Source organism: Myotis davidii, unplaced genomic scaffold (assembly GCF_000327345.1).
Source record: "Myotis davidii unplaced genomic scaffold, ASM32734v1 scaffold196, whole genome shotgun sequence".
NCBI lineage: Eukaryota > Metazoa > Chordata > Mammalia > Chiroptera > Vespertilionidae > Myotis > Myotis davidii.
The window spans coordinates 1,525,204-1,546,321 of NW_006288258.1; the positions used below are offsets into that span (position 1 = coordinate 1,525,204).

General features: G+C 37.5%; 1 protein-coding gene across 1 annotated transcript in view; it reads left to right on the forward strand.

The window, feature by feature from the left end:
- The window catches only part of FRK (fyn-related Src family tyrosine kinase), an 85,774-nt gene that overhangs the window by 28,639 nt on the left and 36,017 nt on the right, over positions 1–21,118 (forward strand). Inside the window, exon 2 of the mRNA XM_006760156.2 lies at positions 13,732–13,853. Coding sequence (XP_006760219.1) covers positions 13,732–13,853 — 122 coding nt within the window. The remainder of the gene's footprint in view (positions 1–13,731; positions 13,854–21,118) is intronic.

Consider the following 21,118-nt stretch of genomic DNA (forward strand, 5'->3'; position numbering starts at 1 on the left):
TGCCTGTTTGTCTTTTAGTTGTAGTTTTGATGTGGTTGTGCGAGGCACCAAGTTCAGGTGTTTACCTATGCCACCATCTTGGTTCCTCCCCTATCTGACTCGTTCTTATTTCACCATTGACTATGATGTTAGGTGAAGGGTTTCTGTTGTTGTTGTTGCCCATTTACAGATTGAGGAAATTTTCTTCTTTTTCAAATTTATGAAGTGTTTTTACTTTTAATCATGATTAGATGTTGAATTTTTCGAAAGTATTTTCCGCATTTATTGAGCTAATTATATAGTTTTTCATTTTAGTCTATTAACATGGTCAATTTCATTGATTGTAAATATAAATCAAGTTTCTTCCTGGGATAAACCCTACCTAATTGTGATTTATTTTTTATTTTCTATATTTGTGAATTTGATTTACTAAAATATTTTAAGGATTTTTGCTTCTGTGCATATAAGAGCTATATTCTATAATTTTCTTTTCTTGAAATGTCTTTGATTTTGATATCAGGGTGATTCTGACCTCATAAAATAAATTGGAAAATATTCTGTCTTCTTGGGCAAAGTTTGTGTGTAAGATTTATATTGTTTTTTTCCTTAAATTTTGGTGAAACTTACCTGTGAAGCCCAGGGGATATGAAGTTTTCTTTGTGGGACAGTTTTAAGTTATAAATATAATTTCTTTAATAAATGTAAGGTTATTAAGATATTCTACTTTTCCTTATGTTACTTTGGGCATTTAAAGTGACACAATTATTGCTGTAAATTTAATTTCAAGTAATTATATACAATGGGTGTGAAGATTTTAGGCAGCATAGAGATATCACGAGGCATGAAGTCCTTGTTCTTTACTTGTCAAACTAAATTCCTAAACGTAGCACTTTAATTTGAAGGTGGAAGTATGCAGTGTATATTGTACTGCATAGGTTTTTTTTGCATAGTCTCTGCCTTCTCAGACATTATATGTGAAATTTTGTCTGCACCATTGACATATTGAGCATACATGTCAATTATGAATCATTTCTTTTAAAAATATGTTTTTCCAATTACCTGATAACAAAATGATGTATGGTATGGTTAGGCAGTTTATATATTTTATCTTTTTGTTCTTTATACTGGTGTACATGTATGTTTTTCCAAGTATAATATAAACTTATAAGCAAACAAGTCTGTCTCTTTTATTCCTAGCTTATAGAAGTCTCAATAAATATTTATTTCAATATTGTTCATTTTAGATGTTTCTCAGCATTTAAAACATTTAAAAGTCCATACTTTAGTTTCCAAAGAACAAGAATAATTTGATTTTCTAAAATTTAATTGATCATAAAATATCACTTTAAAAAACTACCATGAAACCATTGAAGTTTTAGTAGCTCTTTTTGTTAACTCCAATTTTCCAAACAAATTTTGGAAACCATTTGTATTTAGATCAATGAAGCATATACTATAAGGAATAAAATTACAAATATATTGATAATTATTGAAGTTGGTTGTTGGGGAAAAATGGGTCATTATACTATTCTCTCCATTTAGGAATATGTTTAAAAATTTCTATAATGCAAAGTTTTAAAATGTCCAGTATGAGTGCATATATGCACTCAAGAAGATGGGGAAATTGTGTCTTGTCATTGAGCATTCCTATGTCAGAAAGTATTTCTGAACAAGGGTGGATCTATGTTTTCTGGCCTACAGCTAATATAATTTGGAGGGGGAGATTATCTTTTAGAAAATACTGTGTGGACAAAATTTAGTAGGAGGGGGAATATTTATCTAGAGCAGAAGAAGAAATCACTGCTAGCTATTTAAGGAAGCTGACAAATAATAAACATTATAACTAGTAAAATATTAATGAATTGCCTTCTCTATAAATTTCCTCCTAAATTTTTTTTTTACTTTATTTTCCTTGACTTTTTATATGCTAATGATTTTGTAATGCCATTGTCTATAGAAAGAATAAGTGATAACTTTGTTTCATACTTGAAATGTTTGATTAATTTTTAATGATATTTTAGAAAAGCTTTTTTAAGCCTCATAATTCATATTTATAATATGCAAAATTTTAAGATAGTTTTACTTATTTAAATATTTATTTAAATCATATTTGGCTTTCATTTTCAAAATTTGATTCTTATGCAACCAAGCCTACCCCTAAACAAGAAACAGGAATTAGTATTTAACTTCATAAAAATATATCTGTGAGAACATTTTTAAAACCTGAAATTTTGACTGTTAGTAAGTCATAACTATTGAAAGTGATTTATTCTTTGTACTGTATATAATATTTTTTTCAGGCAAAATATCAATGATAATAATGAGTAAATCTCCTCACATGACTTTTTTGTTTCTGGGAAATCAGAGAAGAGAAATTTAAAAATTGAAAATGAAAATATATGACCTGTTACACTAGTTCAAACCAATGATTTACCCTGTTTAACATTTTCTCAGGGGGTATAAAAAAGGTAGCTTATCCACTCACAAATAAAAGTATGTGCCACCAAACATCCCAGTTTTTAGTAAGGTCACATTGTGGGGCAGTTTTCTATGAATTTAGGTCTAAATTTTTTCATTTATTTTATTGATTTCAGAGAGGAAGGGGGGGGGAGAGAGATAGAAACATTAACAATGAGAGAGAATCATTGATCAGCTGCCTCCTACACACCCCACACTGGGATTGAGCCCATAACCCTGGTATGTGCCCTGACCGGGAATCAAACCGTGACCTCCTGGTTCATAGATTGACACTCAACCACTGAGCCATGCCGGCCAAGGTAGGTGTAAAGTTTTTGATAACTCTATGACTTTCAACCTGGGGTTCCTCTTTATGCAATCGTTTATTTATATTTCTGACCCTCTGTAAAATTATGAGTTGAGAACAAGTCCATATTTCCACTCCATGTTCTGCACAATTTTAGAGAGGTCACATGGAACTGCTTTGCACATCTGCCAACATACTGTAACTGCTTATTAAATGCATGACTTGAGCAAGTCATGCAATCTCTCTCGGCTCTAATTTCTTCCTCCACAAAATGGGGATATTGAAGCACCTTCTCTGACTACTCCAAGATTTGCCGTGAGAATAAATGTCATAATGTAGGTAATGACAATGTGAATTATACAGTGGAAGCCAAATGTTATCTTTACTGTGATTGTTACTGCGGTCACTTCCCTTTAAGGCTATGATCACCTGGTTGGCTCTGAGGATATTCATGACTGATAAAGATCTGATCTTCTTTTGCTCTCTGTTCCAAACCTTCAGACAGTTCTCTCTATATTCCTTTCCTGTGTTTTGAAGTTATTCTGACAGCTTTAACTTTTAACTGTAAGACTCACATTCCAAAATAATCATTTAATTCTCTCCTGTATTCATTTCAAGGTATTTATTGAGAGTATATCTAAAATCAGGTGCTATGCTAGGCTCTGAGAATTTTGTGATGAGCAAAATTAGGGTTTTGTTCTCCTGGAACTTACAATATAGTGGGAAAGTAGGAACTAACCACTATACTACTGGAAAAAGGAAACCAAGGAAAGTAGTGTGAAGGAAGGAACATGGTGCTCCAACTCAGCTGGTCCGGCGAAAGGATTTCCAAGCTCAAGACTTGAGTTGCAATCCAAAGGACGAGTAAGTGGGAAGGAAGTGCTCATGGACTGAATCTACCATCACTTATACTTCAAAAGCCTGTTCCTCAGGCCTTCTTGGGGTCCCAATTCCAGGCCCTCGGATGTTCCTGTCCTGTGTTCTCATTCCAACAGCAGATCTTTGCAAATCTGTAAGATTCAAAAGATTCTTTCTGGGTTGCAGCTGATAGGTCAGAACTTACCAAAATCTGTGTATCTCATTGAGTTCTTTCTTCAGTTAATCCCGGGTAAAGAAGTTAGTTTGGTGTCTTAGTACCTGGAAAAGCCTTTGAAATTTATGAAATGAAACCTTATTTATTTGCAATTTGCTAATTAGAAAGGTGACCATCCAGGCAGGCTTATTTTCTTAGAACATACACTTGTAATACAACTAGTTGACATGCTATTTACAGATAACATTTATGTTGTGTATCATTAGAGTTTATCCTCTTATGAAAGAGCAGATATTAGAAAAATGTGTAATTTTAATGAAACTGCATGATTTGAAGCATGAATATAACTGGAAGAAACTCTGCCCCTTCACTCTTATGCTCCTGATAGCAACAGTATTGCAGAATTCCAGTGCTGCCTTCTGCTTGGACAAGGGTGGGAGAGGCGCTCCACCTGAAGATTTGATTCACTAGAGAAAATGCTATTTTCAAAGCTCTGGCTGTTTGTGCTGTTGAGAATCAAGAGTTGGCCTTTACTGAGCAGAACAATTTCACTTTGTCGGAATGTACAGAAGTGATCTAGTTCGGAGTGAGGGTGGGGTGAAGGAGCAAATTGCATTGTGTATAAAGGCAGGGGGTTGGGGAGGAGTTGGTGTAAAAGCCTGGTTGGGCGGCATGAGGAAGAAAAGAGAGTGAGCCTCAGCAACCTGGCAGGGAGCCCTGGGCCTGGGGAAAAGGATGGGAAATTCCCGCTTTGGGGACAGGGTGTTAAATTTCTGTAAAAAGATTTCTGATATGTGTTTGAACTTGTTTTCTAGTCTAGTTTGTGCTTAAATCTTTGCTCTTCACAAAGTTCACACAAAATTTGGACACAATTTATAATGTTTTGTCTGGGTTGACAAATGAGAGAGTAGCATCCTGTGTGGGGCAGAGAGGACCAGAAAGAACAAAGGTTTGGGATGGGTGATAGCCAAGGTGAGAGGAAGTCCCTCCCTCAAAAAACAGGGCTGTGCTTTTCCAAACGCAGTGCCAGGTTCCCTGCCTCAGAATTCTCCGCTGCACCGGGGGCCTGCACCTTCCTGGGCTCCACCTGCTACCCGAGCATTTGCCTGGCACACACTCTTCCTGGGGATGCCCAGCAAGCACTGGAGCGGAGAACTGAGGCCTAGAGGAAGTTCAGTAGTGCTGGTGTGTGTGTGTGTGTGTGTGTGTGTGTGTGTGTGTGTGTGTGTGTGTGTTGGAATGGGATGGCAGCGGGGCTGAAAACAGGGGGGCGGGGGGGGGTGGTCCTTTCCCTTTTCTCAGGTAGCCTTTCCCCATAACAGTTCCTGGGAGTGAGGCTGTGATATACTTGCACAACCGCCTTGCTCTCTAATTCTAAAAATCAAGCAGAAAACTAATTTCAGAAAAATCCACCAGAGCTGGCAGAGCCTTTCTTTTGTTTCCTGACAAACAGCTTGTTGACACTGAAAACAAAAGGTGTATTTTCTGGCACTGCTTCTGGCTTTTCTTTTCACCAGAATAACCTGCTTTGTAGATGTGTTCAGCTTCTACCATTTCAAAGTCCAGTGGGTGGCATTTCCGTGGGTTATAAACAACCTCCAGTCATTAATGCTGACATTTTTATTGGTAAATATTAATGATATCAATATTTAGAGGGTCAAACTTTTTAAAAAGTAGAAAGGAAAAGGAATGGGTGTGTCCATTATGGCTTTTAATAAGCTCTGTGTCTCACCCCTTATCTGCCAGGGGACATCTGCTTCATTCAAACCCCTAAAAAGGCAGTGCAACTAGTACACATCTGTGATGGTAGCTTCAGACACACACACACACACACACACACACACACACACACACAAATACACACACACATACCAATGCATCCACATAGTCACATTGTGTGTGTGTGTTTGTGTGTGTGTGCGAGTGCGTGCCATGTGGATTAAGATTAGACAATAGAGATTTGTTCTTCATTGTGTTTTCCAAGTGTGAACAGCAATTTCATTTAAACATTTTAAATTTTACATGGATTTAAGAGATACCCATGAAGAAAACCTGCCTAAATTATTCTACTGTAATCACAAATATTATTTCTATTCTATGTATAGTTATTTTTCATCAAACGGTATTCTTCCTGTTAAACAGATTACTCACTTTTCTTTGGCTGAAGAGCCGTAGCCCCCTTCTTAGGAGGATACTGATAGCTTCTGGTGTTTTGCATTTCCATAAACATCAGTGATAAAAATGAGTGAAGTTGATGGACATTGTTTATTTCTTAATTAGAAAAAATGCTAATAGGTCTTGGCCAAGCTGCAGTGGAGAAATCTGGATATTGGCTTCAGTCCTAGCGTGGATTATGATTCTCACTTGTGCACGCCTCTCAGCGCTTCTATCCAATCTGTTTCCACAGCTCCATTTATTCTCCTGATTACTTTGACTTTAGGAAAACCTGGAATTCCACCTGGCACATATCGCTGCTCACTAAGAATGATTTTAAAAAGGCACTCTCCCCATTCCTTACTCTGCTTCGTTTTTTTCCCTTTGAACTTGTCACCTTTGAACACAGTGTACCATTACTCATTTATTTTGTGTATTATCTGTCTTTCCCCATTATCTCTGAGCTCCACAAAAGCAGGACATGTTTTCTGTTCCATTTACTGCTATAGTTCTGCAAATGAGATCGGTGCCTGGCACATAGTAGGTGCTCAGTAAGTAATTGTTGAATGAAAAATGAATGAGTAGATTAATTTTATGATGGTAGGTTATGGTTATAGCTTCGTCACCAGCTGCTGTGTGAACCTGGAAAAAACGCTCAGCCTAATTGAAGGAGATGAGTATTTTCTGTCACAGGCATCATTGGGATTTTAATGAAACACCAGATCCCCCTCCCCCCCCCCCCCCCACCCACCCCACCCCCCCCCCCCCCCCCCCAGAAAAATGCATGTTCTCATTAAAACACATTTACAATAAGTTTTAGAGATTTACTCATGGACCTTCGTAGAAATTTCTTTCTAGCTCTAAAATTCTGTCTTCCTCGCATAGAATAATTCTTCCTTGCTTTCACTCTCCACAGTTTCAACTCCTAAATTTTTTCATTAGACAATTTTTAAAGAACAAGTCAAATTTTTATGGCATTTTTTGCTGATAAGCCCAGAACTCAAAATCCTCTACTTTGTTAAATCTTAAATGGGATATCTTAATATCCTCTTAATGTACTTTTTAAATTTTGCCAAAGATCTTCTCTTATGGAATTAGTAATTTCCACATGGAATTACCTATAAACCTCAAATAACTGTATTTTCTGGCTTTTTCCTTTAATGACCTCTCTTCCCCCACCATTGCCCACCATACCATTCTGCTTACAGAGTCTTTGTGGTTCTTCACCTTTGACCTTCATTTCTTTGAAATCTTTATTCAGTGTATTTTCTTTATGAAGGCTTCATTCATAGATACGCTGTTAGTTGTCCATTTCTCTGACTGCACACCCTTGACAATTAAATGTTCTTTTTGTTGTTTTATCACTTTTATCCCTATCTTGATTCTCTAAGATTCTCAAAAGAAAAGAAATATACTCTTCTTTTGTTCTTTTGCTTTTTAAAGATCTTTTATCCATATAGTTAGTATGAAATAAATTACTAATATATTTCAGCATAGAAAGTACATGTACAACTATATCCATATTACTGGGTAGAGTAATATGGAGGTTAAGATACATTTAAGATGTTTACTATTGCTTAGTAATGGATTTAATGAAAGTAAGTGATGACACAGCATCATTTAGTGTTAAAATGATTGGTGCCATGCTAAAACATAGACATAAGTTCCTACTTTTGCTGGTGTCTATTGTGAAGAAGGGTACATGTGCTGTGTCAGTCATAAAATATTTTGAATATCATCTCTGGTATAGGCAGAGAGAGAGAGAGAGAGAAAAGAAGGAAATCCCCCCACCCCCCCGCCCCGCTTTTATTCTATTTGCTAGAGATACATGGATCTGGGAAACCCAGGATGGGCTGCCTAGTCCAAAGTATGCTATTATTAACCCATCTGGAGCAGGATGCAGGTGCACACTACCACCTGATGGAACTCAGCATTTGGTCTTGTTTATTCCATGAAGGTAACCAGCAATGAACAAGTTATTTTGTACATTTTTAAAAGAACACTCTAGCCCTAGCTGGTTTGGTCAGAGCCTGTGGGCTGACGGGTCCCGGGTTTCATTCCTGTCAAGGGCACATGCCTGGGTTGTGGGCTCAACCCTCAGCAGGGGGTGTGCAGGAGGTAGTCAATAAAAAAATAAAAAAATAAAACTCTATGCCTAAATACAGCAAGATGGGATAATATTCTTTATGTACATTTAAAAATTGTTTTTGTTTTTTCTTCCTGGGGCTAGAAAGAAAATGATTTATGAAAGGAAATAACATTTTGGGGGGCAAGAAACTAATTGGTCTGTCACATCTATCTGTGGTGTGTTGTGAAGTTAGGCATTTTTCTAGGTTATAATCAGATTCTTTCACAAACGTGGAACACCTTACCATCCACACTGGTAAAGTTACCAGCTCCTTTACCTTACTTCCTCTTTAAGGAAATTCCTTCAAAATTCCCCTTTTATGATGCTTATAGAGGCGAACAACAGCAACAAAAAAAATCTTTATCAAGTGATGCCAGCAAGGAACTTCCTGGTTTCTATGTGACCATAAGTCATAGGTCAGGTACTTTATCACACATTCTTTACATGTGTGAAGCCCCGATATGCTTGTGTTTGGAGGATAGCAAAGTCAGTTTCATTTATGATCTTTACATTCATAGCCACGTGTTCTCTTTGGGAGAAGAGAGTGGTCAGATTGGAATCTGTGGTCTGAGGCCAATTAACATTGGAATCTGTGCTGCGCTGGACAGGAACATCTAAGTTTCCCCCTCAACATTTTGCACTCCGAGCTGTGTTGCAGGCACAAATAAAAGGTTACGCAAGAACACAGGCACTAGCAACCTTTAGCATTCCGTAGAAACAAAAAGACTATATGAAATGCCCATATCCGGTACAATGTATTAACTGTTTCATCAATAAGTATTTATTGAAGTGCACTGACCTATAGCAGACTCAGTCTTTGTGCTGGGAAGACCTGCTCTGAGTGTACACAGGGAATAATTTAAAATAAAAACATTTTTTTTTAATGCAGCACTAGCTTTTGTATGCTACATGCCCAAACAGAGGGGTAGTCATTGAGTATTTTAGGCATGCTGGGTAGGCAAGTGTAAGTAATGCCACTACAAATAGCGTTAAGAATATGAATTTTGCTGGAGCAGAGAGATGATGTAGGGAAGACAATGTTGAAGAAATGGTTGATGTCCAGATGGTGGAGGGCCTAAAATTGTGTTGATTTCCCTAAAATTTGATCCATATCTAAACACTTTAAATGTTGATACTAAGCAACACAACATAAATTCTGGGTGTTTTTTGTTAAAGACTCATTTTGTCTTTTTTGTAAAATAAAAGTTAATATGCTTCTAGTATATAGCTTCAGCTAGCCTTTTTGGGTTAGTGAAATGGCCTGCTGCCATCTGGTGGTAGGATGTCCTCGTCAAGACTGGCAGGCCAGTCACTTGCAAGGAGACTTTCGGTACAAACTTAGAGAAGTGATCCTGGACATATACCTCATATTCCCCCATCACCTCAAATCCAACATGTTGAAAAACAAATATATAATTTCTCCCTTAGATTAGTTCTCTTCAAATAGTTGCTATTGAGCATGGATGTGGATAGCCATCAAGCACATTATGTATTTAATTTTTCTTGATCTCAAAACAAGCCTACAGGGTTGTTATTATTATTCCTACTAACATATGAGGCATAGGGAAGTTAAACAAGTTTTCCAAGAAGATGCCAATCACTATTATACTCTGCTTTCTAATATGTTGCCAGGTATACTGCCCTTCAGTCATTCACATTTGATACCCTTGTGTCACGGTTGATCTCCCACCGGTTTCGCTGCTCATCCACAATCACTTGCTCCATATTCCTTTGAGAGTTTTCTATCAGATCTAACTTCCAAAGTTTATAGTACAAATCTTTAAATCGTAGATTTTTGTAGCATATTCCTGACTGACTTCATTTTTTAAAATATTTAAATAAATTGTAACATGATATAAAGCTGCACCTTGTTGTAAATGTCTAAATTATAGATAATGTCATCATTTCATCATCTCTCACTAAGCTTCAGAGAAATAAGCACATATAAATTTTAGTTTGTTCTTAAAATATAAATAAAACTATAGTAATCCTGTTACTCTGCAATTTATCCCTTTTCATGAACGATATGTCTTGTAGACCTTTCTCTGTCAGTGCTGCAGAATTTATACACAATGGATACTGGATGAGAGTTTGCAAAGTAAATCAAATCTTAGAATTTAGTCACATGTTTCTTGCTCTGTTTTAATCTAATTTAAGCATTTATTTCTCTGAGGATATAGGTTATTGCAGGTCTCCTCCCTTATTTGGTTCTTAACCAAAATCTCTTTCATGGCATGTATGGCATAGCAATAAAGATTATGTTCATGAAATATCAATAGTGTGTGTGTGTGTGTGTGTGTGGTGTGTCATTTTACTGGATAATTTTTACATGTAATGCCAAACTGTAACTTAAGCTCAATTGTCTTGTGAAATTTTCTAACATCTTGATTATTTCTGTATATCAGTAGTTCTGAAACGTTAGAATGCATCAGATTCACTGGGGGATTCATGAAAACTAGGATAGCAGGGCCCCATCCTGAGGCTTTCTGACTCAGTAGGGATGGAGTGAAACCTACACATTTTCATATCTAACAAGTCTCCATGTGAGACAAATGCTCCTGGCCTAGGAGTTGCACTTTCAAACTCCCGCAACACCATGGTTCCTTCTGGGCACCCACTGTTTACTGCTCACAAGAACTTCAGCTTAACAAGAGCATTGGAAGTGACTGTGGCGGGCAGCCAGGCCTGGGGTGTGCATGTCCTTCCAGAATAGGCTCCAAAAGGCAGAATGGAAGAGGATGACAGTGACTCAAACCATAGATTAAGGAACAATTTTCACATGTGCAGAGGGCTGAAAGCACTATTTTTTTTTTATCCGTAAGTCCCTAGCGCAGCACATGCTCTAGTGATTGCAATCGATAGCAGTTGTGTCATCTTTGAATATGAACAATCGCAGTATAATGTCACTACATCCTGACAGAAAACAAATTTTTATTCATGCTCACTTTCTGATGGGACCCAGCCAAGTAAAATTCCAAGTGTTGAGTGAGTGAGTTGATGTATCCAAATACTGCCCATCCATTTTATTGTTATTATGGATTCAGTAATGGTGTGATTTGCCTTGTAATGTCATTGTATTAATCTGTTATACAAGAATACAGAATTGGTGAGTCAGAAAGGATTTTTTAAAGGTTATAGAGTTCCTCTTGACCAATATAGTAAATTATTATATCTTAGTCATTTTATTTACAAAAGCTGCTTGCTTACACATAAATTGGGCAGAGAAAATACATCATTTGTAGACTTGATTATCCAAAATACAAATGTAATGTATGTACATAAAACTTATATAATGGAGTATGTATTCTTGAGAATAATGTGCTATGAAAGATATAATAATACTCCTGAGAATTTAATCTCTAGATAAATAGTAATTCTTGTAAAGTTGAATACATATTTACACATTGATAAAATATCTTAATGCATACTCAATGTACTCAGAATCAGGAAAATGCATAGAATTGATTAGTATATTTGATCCCTGTTGCTTCTTTGCTTGAAATATTTGTGTAAAGAAATCTTGCTATTTCTGGAAATGGAGTCTAAAATATGTCTGATTATTTTAACTTTTCACTTACCTTTCACTAAGCCTTTATGCATTCATAAAAATATATAGTGTTTTTATATGTTTCATAAGCTTGACATAAATGTAATTATGATGTATCATTCAACTTCCTTTTGCATAGACTTGATGTAAATTGCATTATAATGCATTTCCAACAGCAGTGAACTAGTGTTCCCTTTTCTCCACATCCTTCCTAGCACTTGTTGATTGTTGATTCATTGATGATAGCCATCAGACAGGTGGTAGTCATTAGTGTAGCCTACCAAAAGTTTTGAATTCTCTGACTTTAAGTGGGATTGCACTTTCCATTCCTTTGCATTTAAGCATGATCATGGGATTTACTTGTCAGTGAGTTCATTCCTGAATAGAAGCTTTAAACAGAAGCTCTAGGAAGCAGCCTGTGATTTGACACATTTTCCAATCCCGCCTTGGCCATTGTGGAAGTCTGGCGGTGGACATTCTCCAGTAGACCCGGAGATGGATATAGAGCAGGTCATCCATAGATGACCTTCAATGGACATGTAGCTGAGTGCAAAACAAATCTTAATTGTCTTAAACCACTGAATTTTTGGAGTTATTTATTACTTCAAAATAATCTGGCATGTCCTCACTGATACCGTTAATATGTAACTTGCAATTGGATGATTGGGGAAGTGGTAAACAAACACCTTGCATTCGTTAGAAGGTGATATTTATATTTAATGTTTCTTTTTGTTTTCAGTATCTTCTCCCTCCTCCTTCCATCTATGTCACACATATTCCCCAATATCCACGACCTGCCAAACCAATTGGGACCAATTTTTGATGGCTTGTATGTACTCTCTCAGCCTGCAGTTCCTCACCCAGCTTGTATAGGGTGTCCCTCAAAAATGTATACATACTTTAATAGCTAGTAGCTCAGTTTTGAAAATGAAAAGTATTTTAATAAACACTGCCTTTATAATTATTCAGTGTATATAAACATTTTAGTGGGAACACCCTACATTTCTTCTCTCAAGTCAGGATTTCCTTTCTTGAAGAGTTTACATTTTTAAAGATAGGGATCCCTGAAAAAGTCAATGTTTTACCTAAAATCATTACTGATAAAGATCAACTTTATGACCCTGTAGTGAGGGGTCATTAGTGAAAGGGGCTTTCTCAGCTTCCTCTTATTACCACGTTGGTGCCAACTGACATTAAAATTCATATGCTAATTTTTATATTACTCTGGAGTAGCTCAATAGATATAATGTTGGTACTATTATGAAGATAAGGAAATAGGAAAATTTGAAATTAACATGTCCATATTTACACAGTAGGTCCATGACTACAGACTCTCAAACCCTTACTTAAATTAAAACAAATGTTAATCATTTGTTGGCTAATCCCATTCTCAAACCTGTGTGTTCAGTATCTGGCTCTTATATTCCCCGAATATTTTTCTGAAAGGATAAGGAGGTAAAGACAAGAAGTAGAGGGGGCACTAATAAGATACTTCCCTGGCAAAAGTAGCTTTTTTTTTCTTTTACATAATCTCCCGTTGGATGAAAGTTTTCTTCATGTTAATAAGTTCCTCCTAAACATGTAGAATTGTCTCCCCTTATGGTGGGGGTGGGGAAATAAGTGAATGGATGTCCAGAGAACTGCATTTTTTAATTGTTCGTACCTTGAGATGAAATGTATGAATCATTTGATTGGAGTCCTTGCCTCCTAATACCTAGAAGGTGTTAGGTGAGGCAGAGGACAGTTGGATAGTGATGGTGAGGAATTTTAGAGCGTGAAGTGCAGAAGGTGTATGTTGTGGACTCATCCAGAGGCTGTGGATTTGACAGAAGGATGTCGTACCTGTCAGACAGAATGCAGGTGTGAGAAGGATCTGGGAGCCAGCAGCCGCCGAATTCCTGGTTTGTAATTTTTTTAAGGACTCCTCTGTGAAGGTTATAGACATCCTGAAAAATCACCTTAAGTGTCGATGCTTCTCTCTGTCTTTCCCTTCCTTTCTCTCTAAAATCAAATAAAAAAAGAATATTAAACAGTTTTGATATCAGAATACTTTCTTGTAACGTTTCCCACTCCTTGAAAAAAGAATGTTGATTGGCTAATTGCAGTTTACATCTTTCTCTTTTTAGGTGGTTCTTTGGAGCAATCAAGAGAGTGGATGCAGAAACACAACTATTATACTCAGGAAATCAGACGGGTGCCTTTCTAATCAGAGAAAGTGAAAGTGAGAAAGGAGGCTTCGCCCTCTCAGGTATGGGCATTGTTTTGTGTGATTTAAGTAACGGTTTGAGAGTCTGTATTCATGGATCTACTGTGTAAATATGGACATGCTAATTTCAAATTTACCTATTTCCTTATCTTCATAATAGTACCAACATTGTATCTACTGAGCCACTCCAGAGTAATATAAAAATTAGCATGAAATTTCTATCTATGGTTAGAAGTCTTCTATAAGCAGTTTCAAAGACATGCACTCTAGATATGAAATAAAAAACATGGGTCTGGCTGTGTTTTCTCACTCGCATTATCACAGATCCTATCCTTCTAGGGGAATAATAAGCAAGAAGCAAACACTACACTGTTGTCAAAATTGATGTTGGCATAATACATTTTTTTTGCATTTCATTTGTCTTTGCCTGATAAATGGAAAATGAATGGAAGTGCTGAATGCAAATGCATTTGATTAACTCCATGGCATGTAACATTTTGTCAAAGGTAGTTTTTCAGCTCAGAGTCAAGTACATGTGTAGCTTACACTGCTCTAAGAAAGACGCACAGAGGACCCGAGAAGGACCTTTAAGAGTGACAGGTGCGTGCCTGTCTCCGCTTTCAAGAATGTGTGCTTCTTGGTGTAAGTTCCAAGGTTGCAGAGTGTCCTTCTTGGAGATTACTCCAGTCCGTCTCTCCTGCGAGACTTTCTCCTCGCCCTTCTCAGACCTCTGTATTGCCAGTCCTTTGTGCCATTATCCCCTTTAAAGCATGTCTTTTATTTAACCAACTAGATGTAGCCTTTGGGGAGAAGAGATTTTGCTTTCCTCTATCCCTATTGTCTTGCAACCAAGACAGATGATTAAACAGAATGTCCATGGGCCATGCTGTGTCTGCCTGTCTCACTGAGCTGGATGTCAGGACAGCCTGCACAGCCTGATATGGAAACAGGTCCTGAGCCCCATGTACTGGGAACTCTGACTTGACCTGAACCAAGGCCAGACTGTGTGTGTTCGGTATCCATTGTCTTCCTCATACCTCATGGTCCCAATATCAAGGCAGAAGGATTAGAGCTGAAGTGAAATAAGGGCAGTGGTACTGAGGCAGGCTTTTCAGGTTTTGTCCTATTGTTTCTGTCGATTCTGACGCCGAGTCAATAGGATATTACAGAATCATATGGATTCAGCTCTTCCCCACCCCTCCAGTTAGAGGATGCTGCTCCGATTACCATTCTTGAAACGTTCCCAAGTATGATGTGACACCGACCTTTCTTAATTTTGTTTATACCCAGGGTGATACAATTTGCAGTGACTGACAGGTGATGGGCATTAGCCACTCAGAGCTGATGCCCCACCAGGCAGGGCCTCCACACCAGTCCACACCTGTATACACCCAGGTGACATAGTGAATGTTTTATTATGTATAATAGATTTTTCTCTGACTATGAAAGTAATAGAAACATTTTTATAGAGACAGAAAAGATCAAAGAAGATTAATTTACCATATAACCTTCTGAATATACATTTTAATACTGAAATACTTCCTGTCATGCTTTTTTCTATGCTTAATGTTTAAGCATATTAATTTAAACAAACATACACATACCCAGAAAAACACATCCAAAGAAAACAAAATTAAGATAATCTTATAAATAAAAAATATATAACTATATACATGTATGTACATATATATGTGTGTGTATATGTGCATATGTATATATACACATATGTGCATCTATATTTATTTGTGTGTGTGTGTGTGTAATATGGATCTAGGATTCATTTTTCTATCTCTCAGTATCCTGTGAACATTTTTTCATGTTATTTATTATTTTTCTACATCAGTATATTTAGAAGCTACATAACTTTCCATTGTATGGGTGTGCCACCATTTATTTAACATATTTCATATTTTATACAGTTTCATTATTTCATGTCTTTTGCTATTATAAAATATAACACAATGGACATCCTTGTAGATAAAATTTTGAAGATTTAAAGATTTCCACGGGAATACTATATTCAGAAAAAGAAAAACAGTTTTGAAATCTCAATGTCTAATGATAAGAAGAGCTGTAAGAGAATTTCTTATATATGTTAAATGCATCCATGGTTGTTATTTGCCTTTGCCAATATATACGTATCAACTTAGGTAGTCATTATCTAGGCAAAAGTAAGTTAAATGTTTTAGATTGGCATTAAAATATAGAAGAGTAATATTTCCATGAGGAAAACAAACTAAAAGTAGAATTAGCTGAATCACGTCTTTGAATAATGTCCAGGCTACAGTTGACTATTCCGAAAACTCTCTAAGTAGAGTATTATGGGACAAAACAGCTTTTAGGCTTAGAAGAAAATTACAAGGTTATTGGCTGTTATGTGCTGAGAATACTCCAGCACTTGCTTATGGATTTGCTAAGCTTTGTAGGGCCTACTTGGAGACCAGCATATCATTATAGATTCTTTTTCAATAAAGTCAAACAACTTAGAGTCTTTCAAACAAATTATCTGATTGCTGTGTATTCACTGGGGGACAAAGTAAATGCAGACCATTATATTCTATTCAAAGGGAAATTCTCTTTTTAGCCAGAAGAGGGCTATGCAGGAGAAAAATGGAAAGAAAAAGGTCTTCAGTCTATCTACATTACTGTAAAACACACAAACAGACAACCCAATTGCTGACTGTTGACTACCACTAAGGATCTTCAGATAGACCACTCAAGGATTTATTTCTTAGTTCAGTTGTCTCCTTAATCAGTCAGAATCGATGGCCTTCAGCGTTGCTGACTGCTGGGTTGCTTAAGAAAGGCAACTATCTCTTTTCTGTCTCTGTCTTTCCCACATCAGTTTTCCTGAAATGCATTGTCTTTATTCCTTGGGTGGCCATGGCTTGTAGCTGTCAGGAAAAGGCTTATGATTTACTGAGGCCGGGAGGGGGCATTCCCGAACCAGCAGCCCAAAGTTGGGGGTGGATGCTAATTGGATTGTGTGGCCCTTGCATGGCTGACGGCTGGCTCTTGTGAGGTCTGAGTAGATCTCAGAAGAGAGTTCGGGCTCTGACACCTCTCATAATGGCAAGACACTAATTAGCTGTGAATTACAACCGTGCTTTTGGATATTACATATTACATGTGGCAGCTGGAGAATCTGTCTTCATTAGATGCATGACAGGTAGTTTTAGTGGTTCTGCTGTTATTTGTCATTGGTAGTGGATTGTTTTTCTGATGAAAAATATAAAATTATGACTGCATGTGAAATGGTTTGGCTATTTCTTGACTTCAATCAATTAGCTTAAAGGAAATTATTATTGCTGTTATCATTAATAATAATTTGGTGCTTGGCATCCTATAAGCATTTGTATTATTGTTTAAGGTATACCTTAAGGAAAATGCATTTTGAGGACTAAAATTGAGCTGCAGCTGAGTTTTTCAGAAGAGATTCTACATTGCACATTGTAAGGTTACTTTAGACAACTCTGCAGATTCATCTTCAATGTAACCTCCCCAAAAGTAAATGATAACAGATTGAATATAGTTGAAAAAATGACTACACTGAGGACATGAGGCAAAAAAGCTCATCAGCAATACTCAGGGTGATGCATCTAGGAGTGGAGATCACTTATTTCTATATTTGTTTATTTCTGCAACAAACATGCAAGGGGCCTACTATGTGCCAGTCCTTGATAAGTCAAGGGCAGCAAAGACAGCAAGGCCCAGACCCTGGTTATAACACAGTTGTCTTGCTGTGAGACAAGAGGGGGCAGGGGCCAAGTCTCCCAGGGGGAGTCAGGAAGGTTTCAAAGAGGAGAAAGCGTTTGGGTTCTGTACCAGTTTGTGCTTCAAGGTAGCAGTGTGGGAATGATTAGTCCTGGCAAGGCAAGTGTACACAGGCGGGAATGTCTGGTGTTTATTGGAAAGAAGGTTGGAAGATGGAGCAGCTGTGTGTGTGTGTGTGTGTGTGTGTGTGTGTGTGTGTGTGTGTTCAGGGCCTTGCATATCATGCTAAGGAATTTGGCCCTTATTCTGTAGAGGGACATATTAGGCACAAAGTGGCCTGGTGTGACCTTTGACAGAATGATGAGAGATTTATGGACAATAGTCTGGGGAGGGGTGAGAGAGACAGACACAGTGGCATCACTTGCTGCTGTGTGACATGACAGGTTCAAGACAGCAGAGTTTGTCAGCCTCTGCAGAGAGGGGCGATGGGACCCAAGCTCCGTGGGCTGCACCAGGGCTCCGCTCCAGCACAGGGTGTCCCCAGAAGCCACAGCCCCCTCTGTTGTTCCTTTTATTTTATGGGGTAAGTGTGGAAGTGGCCATAGCATTAGGAATAAAAGTCCGTGCTTTGGGCCTGGCTGCTGTGGCTCAGTGGTTGAGTATCAACCTATGAACCAGGCGTTCATGGTTTGATTCCTGGTCAGGGCACATGCCAGGGTTGGGGGCTTGATTCCCATTAGGGGGTGAGCAGGAGGCAGCCAAGCAATGATTCTCTCTCATCATTGATGTTTCTACCTCTCTCTCCCTCTCCCTTCCTCTCTGAAATCAATGAAAACATTTTTTATTTAAAGTCTGTGCTTTGGTGCAAAGCAGTGTGAACTTGGATGTCAAATATTTGCAGCGTTGTTTGGAAATCCAGCACTGATAGGCTTTGGGCATTGTGGGGAATTATAGCTCCTCCATGGAAGAGGAAACCATGGGACCTGTGGGAAGCTGAGTTCAGGTGTAGCCCCTCTTGCTGGGCATAGTCCAGTGGGCCCAGAAAGAGTTCCCAGGGTTCTTTGCTAGACAGTCCTGCTCATCTTCGTGGATGATGGCCTGGACCAGGGAAGAGGCGGGGGAAATAGAGAGTAGAGAATGGAGGTGAGGAATACTTAGAAGATATGAACCAACAGGAATTGGTTTCTGATCATAAATGGGGCAAGATAAAGGAGAAGGAAGCATGTGGGGTGACCCTCAGATCTCTGAATTGAGTGACTGGGGCAGATTGGTGGCTCTAGCTGGGCGAGATTTACCAGAGGAGATGATGTACAGGAGAGAAGAACAAAGGAAATATGCTCAGAGGTGTTTGAGGCAATTTCAGGTGGACTTACAAGTAACCAGTGTCATGTTTTTGACTTGTTTCTTCTAATGTTGAGCAGAGTACTTACTCTGATAAATTTCCATTACAGGGAACATGAAGGTCCATGAAATATGCAGGACTTTCATAATACGTTGTGATTGCTATGAAGTCCCTTACTGAGAATATAAAATATACCTCTGTAGTGACATAACTTAATTTTTAAATAAGTATTCTGGAATTCTTAGAACCAAATAAATGTTTTATCCCTCACAGTAATAGGTTTCCAGTGCTCTAAGTATTGCACAAATGGTAGAAGTGTCTTTGTAGAAGAGATATCACTGCATTGTAAAGGCCCTTGGCTGGGGCAATTACATGATCATTAAGGACATCTTTGATGCTTAAAAATGGCCAGAATTATCTGAAGCAACTTTCTGAGTAATCTGAATGATTAACCTAGTGATACCATATATTTTATAACTTTGTAAGTATTTCTGCATGTCTTATAAATTAATTCTGAAAGCAATTTAAAAAGTAATGAGAAAAGCAGTAGCTTCATTGGGGAAGATGAATAACTTTTTTTGTTGACCTTATGTGTATCCTTCACGTTGAACTTACATATTCAGAGATTCATTTATATTTATAAGTAATTCTCACCACAGGTAGAAAATGTACTTCTAAACTAGATCATAAAGTCTTTGAGCAGACGAAAGATGCTTTTATTGCTTCTGTTTCATGCTTCTCCTCTATCTCCATAGTTCCCAGTATAGTTTACGAAGGTAGTAGATGCTTGAACACTCACCTCTCTACCCTGTATTCCATCAGGAACAAAGATAAGGCCATCATCACATTCTTAACCTCTGACGTCTGGACCATGTAATTCTCCTATTTGCCGTGTTTCAGAATTGTTTTAGAAAGATGATTTCCCACCTTGAAAGCTTAGTTGTGTTCAGGTAATAAAACTATTGTAGACGAGGCAAAGGAAAAGGATGTCAGTTGCAGTGTGGCTCTCTATGTCTGCCTGGCACAGGGTTCAGACCCAAACTCACTTTCCACCAACCAGTGCCATGCTATTATTGCCCCCACACTTTTGAAGATCTGTTGACTTATGCTAATGTGGTAGTAGCCCATGGTAAAAAGCTGTTGTTTCATTCTCAGTGCCCTGAGCAATTCATTCATTCTTCCATCAAACTTAATGTGGACATAGTAGCCACAAGAGTGTGCCAGTAACTCTATTACTATACTGTGAATATAAATACAATTGTATACTAAGTAGGGGCAAATATTAAATGGCTGGAAAAAATTGCTCCTTGAATTTATAATGCAGTGAAACTTCTATGGATTCTGGGAGCATTTTCATTTTGGTTAAAAATGTTTTGCCTTTTAAAAAGTGCACATGTTGCAAAGAACTTTTTATGTTAATAACTCTAGTATCTCATATAACATGTATTAAATTTTAAAGATGTTGGTGCCATCTTACAAAATGCCTTTTAATTAAAGTCATAATTTAGTTGTGTTCAGCTTAATTGCAAATATCATTGCCTATAATAGCAAGTGGCTTTTTCCATGAGTTATGGTATATCCCGTCTTTTCTTAACATTGCTACTGATATAATTTATAATTTAAATACTCTATAAAGTTAAATTAACATTTTATTATATGGTACATATATTTGTGTGTGTGTGTGTTTGTGTGTGTATGTGTGTGTGTTTGCATAAACACAGATGCAAAGACAAAGAAACTTTCACTCTAGGGCACTGGATTATGAAGAAATCATTTATCTTATTGAAAATCCATGACTAGTTCAGCCAGCGTGACTCAGTGGTTGAGCATCAGCATATGAAGCAGGGAAGTCGCTGTTTGATTCCCGGTCAGGGCTCGATCCCCAATGAGGGGCATACAGGAGGCAGCTGATCAATGATAGTCTCTCATCATTGATGCATCTATCGCTCCCTCCCTTTCCTTTCCTCTCTAAAATAAATAAAAAAATATTTTTAAAAAGGAATAACTACTCCCCTACAAAAGACTGTGGTTAAAAAAAATCTCTGACTAGCATTTCTAGAGGCCAGAGTATTTTTAAGACGGTTGTATTCTGATTTTTTTCTTCTCCACTTGTCTGTGAACACTACAAATTGACTTAATTGACTCATCTAAATTTTCTCTTTTGGCTTTGCTTACCTGGTTTGCTTATTTTAAAAAAAATTTTCCCTTGCATGAGTCTTTTGAGCTACTTGGAAGGAAGCAAAGCAAAGAA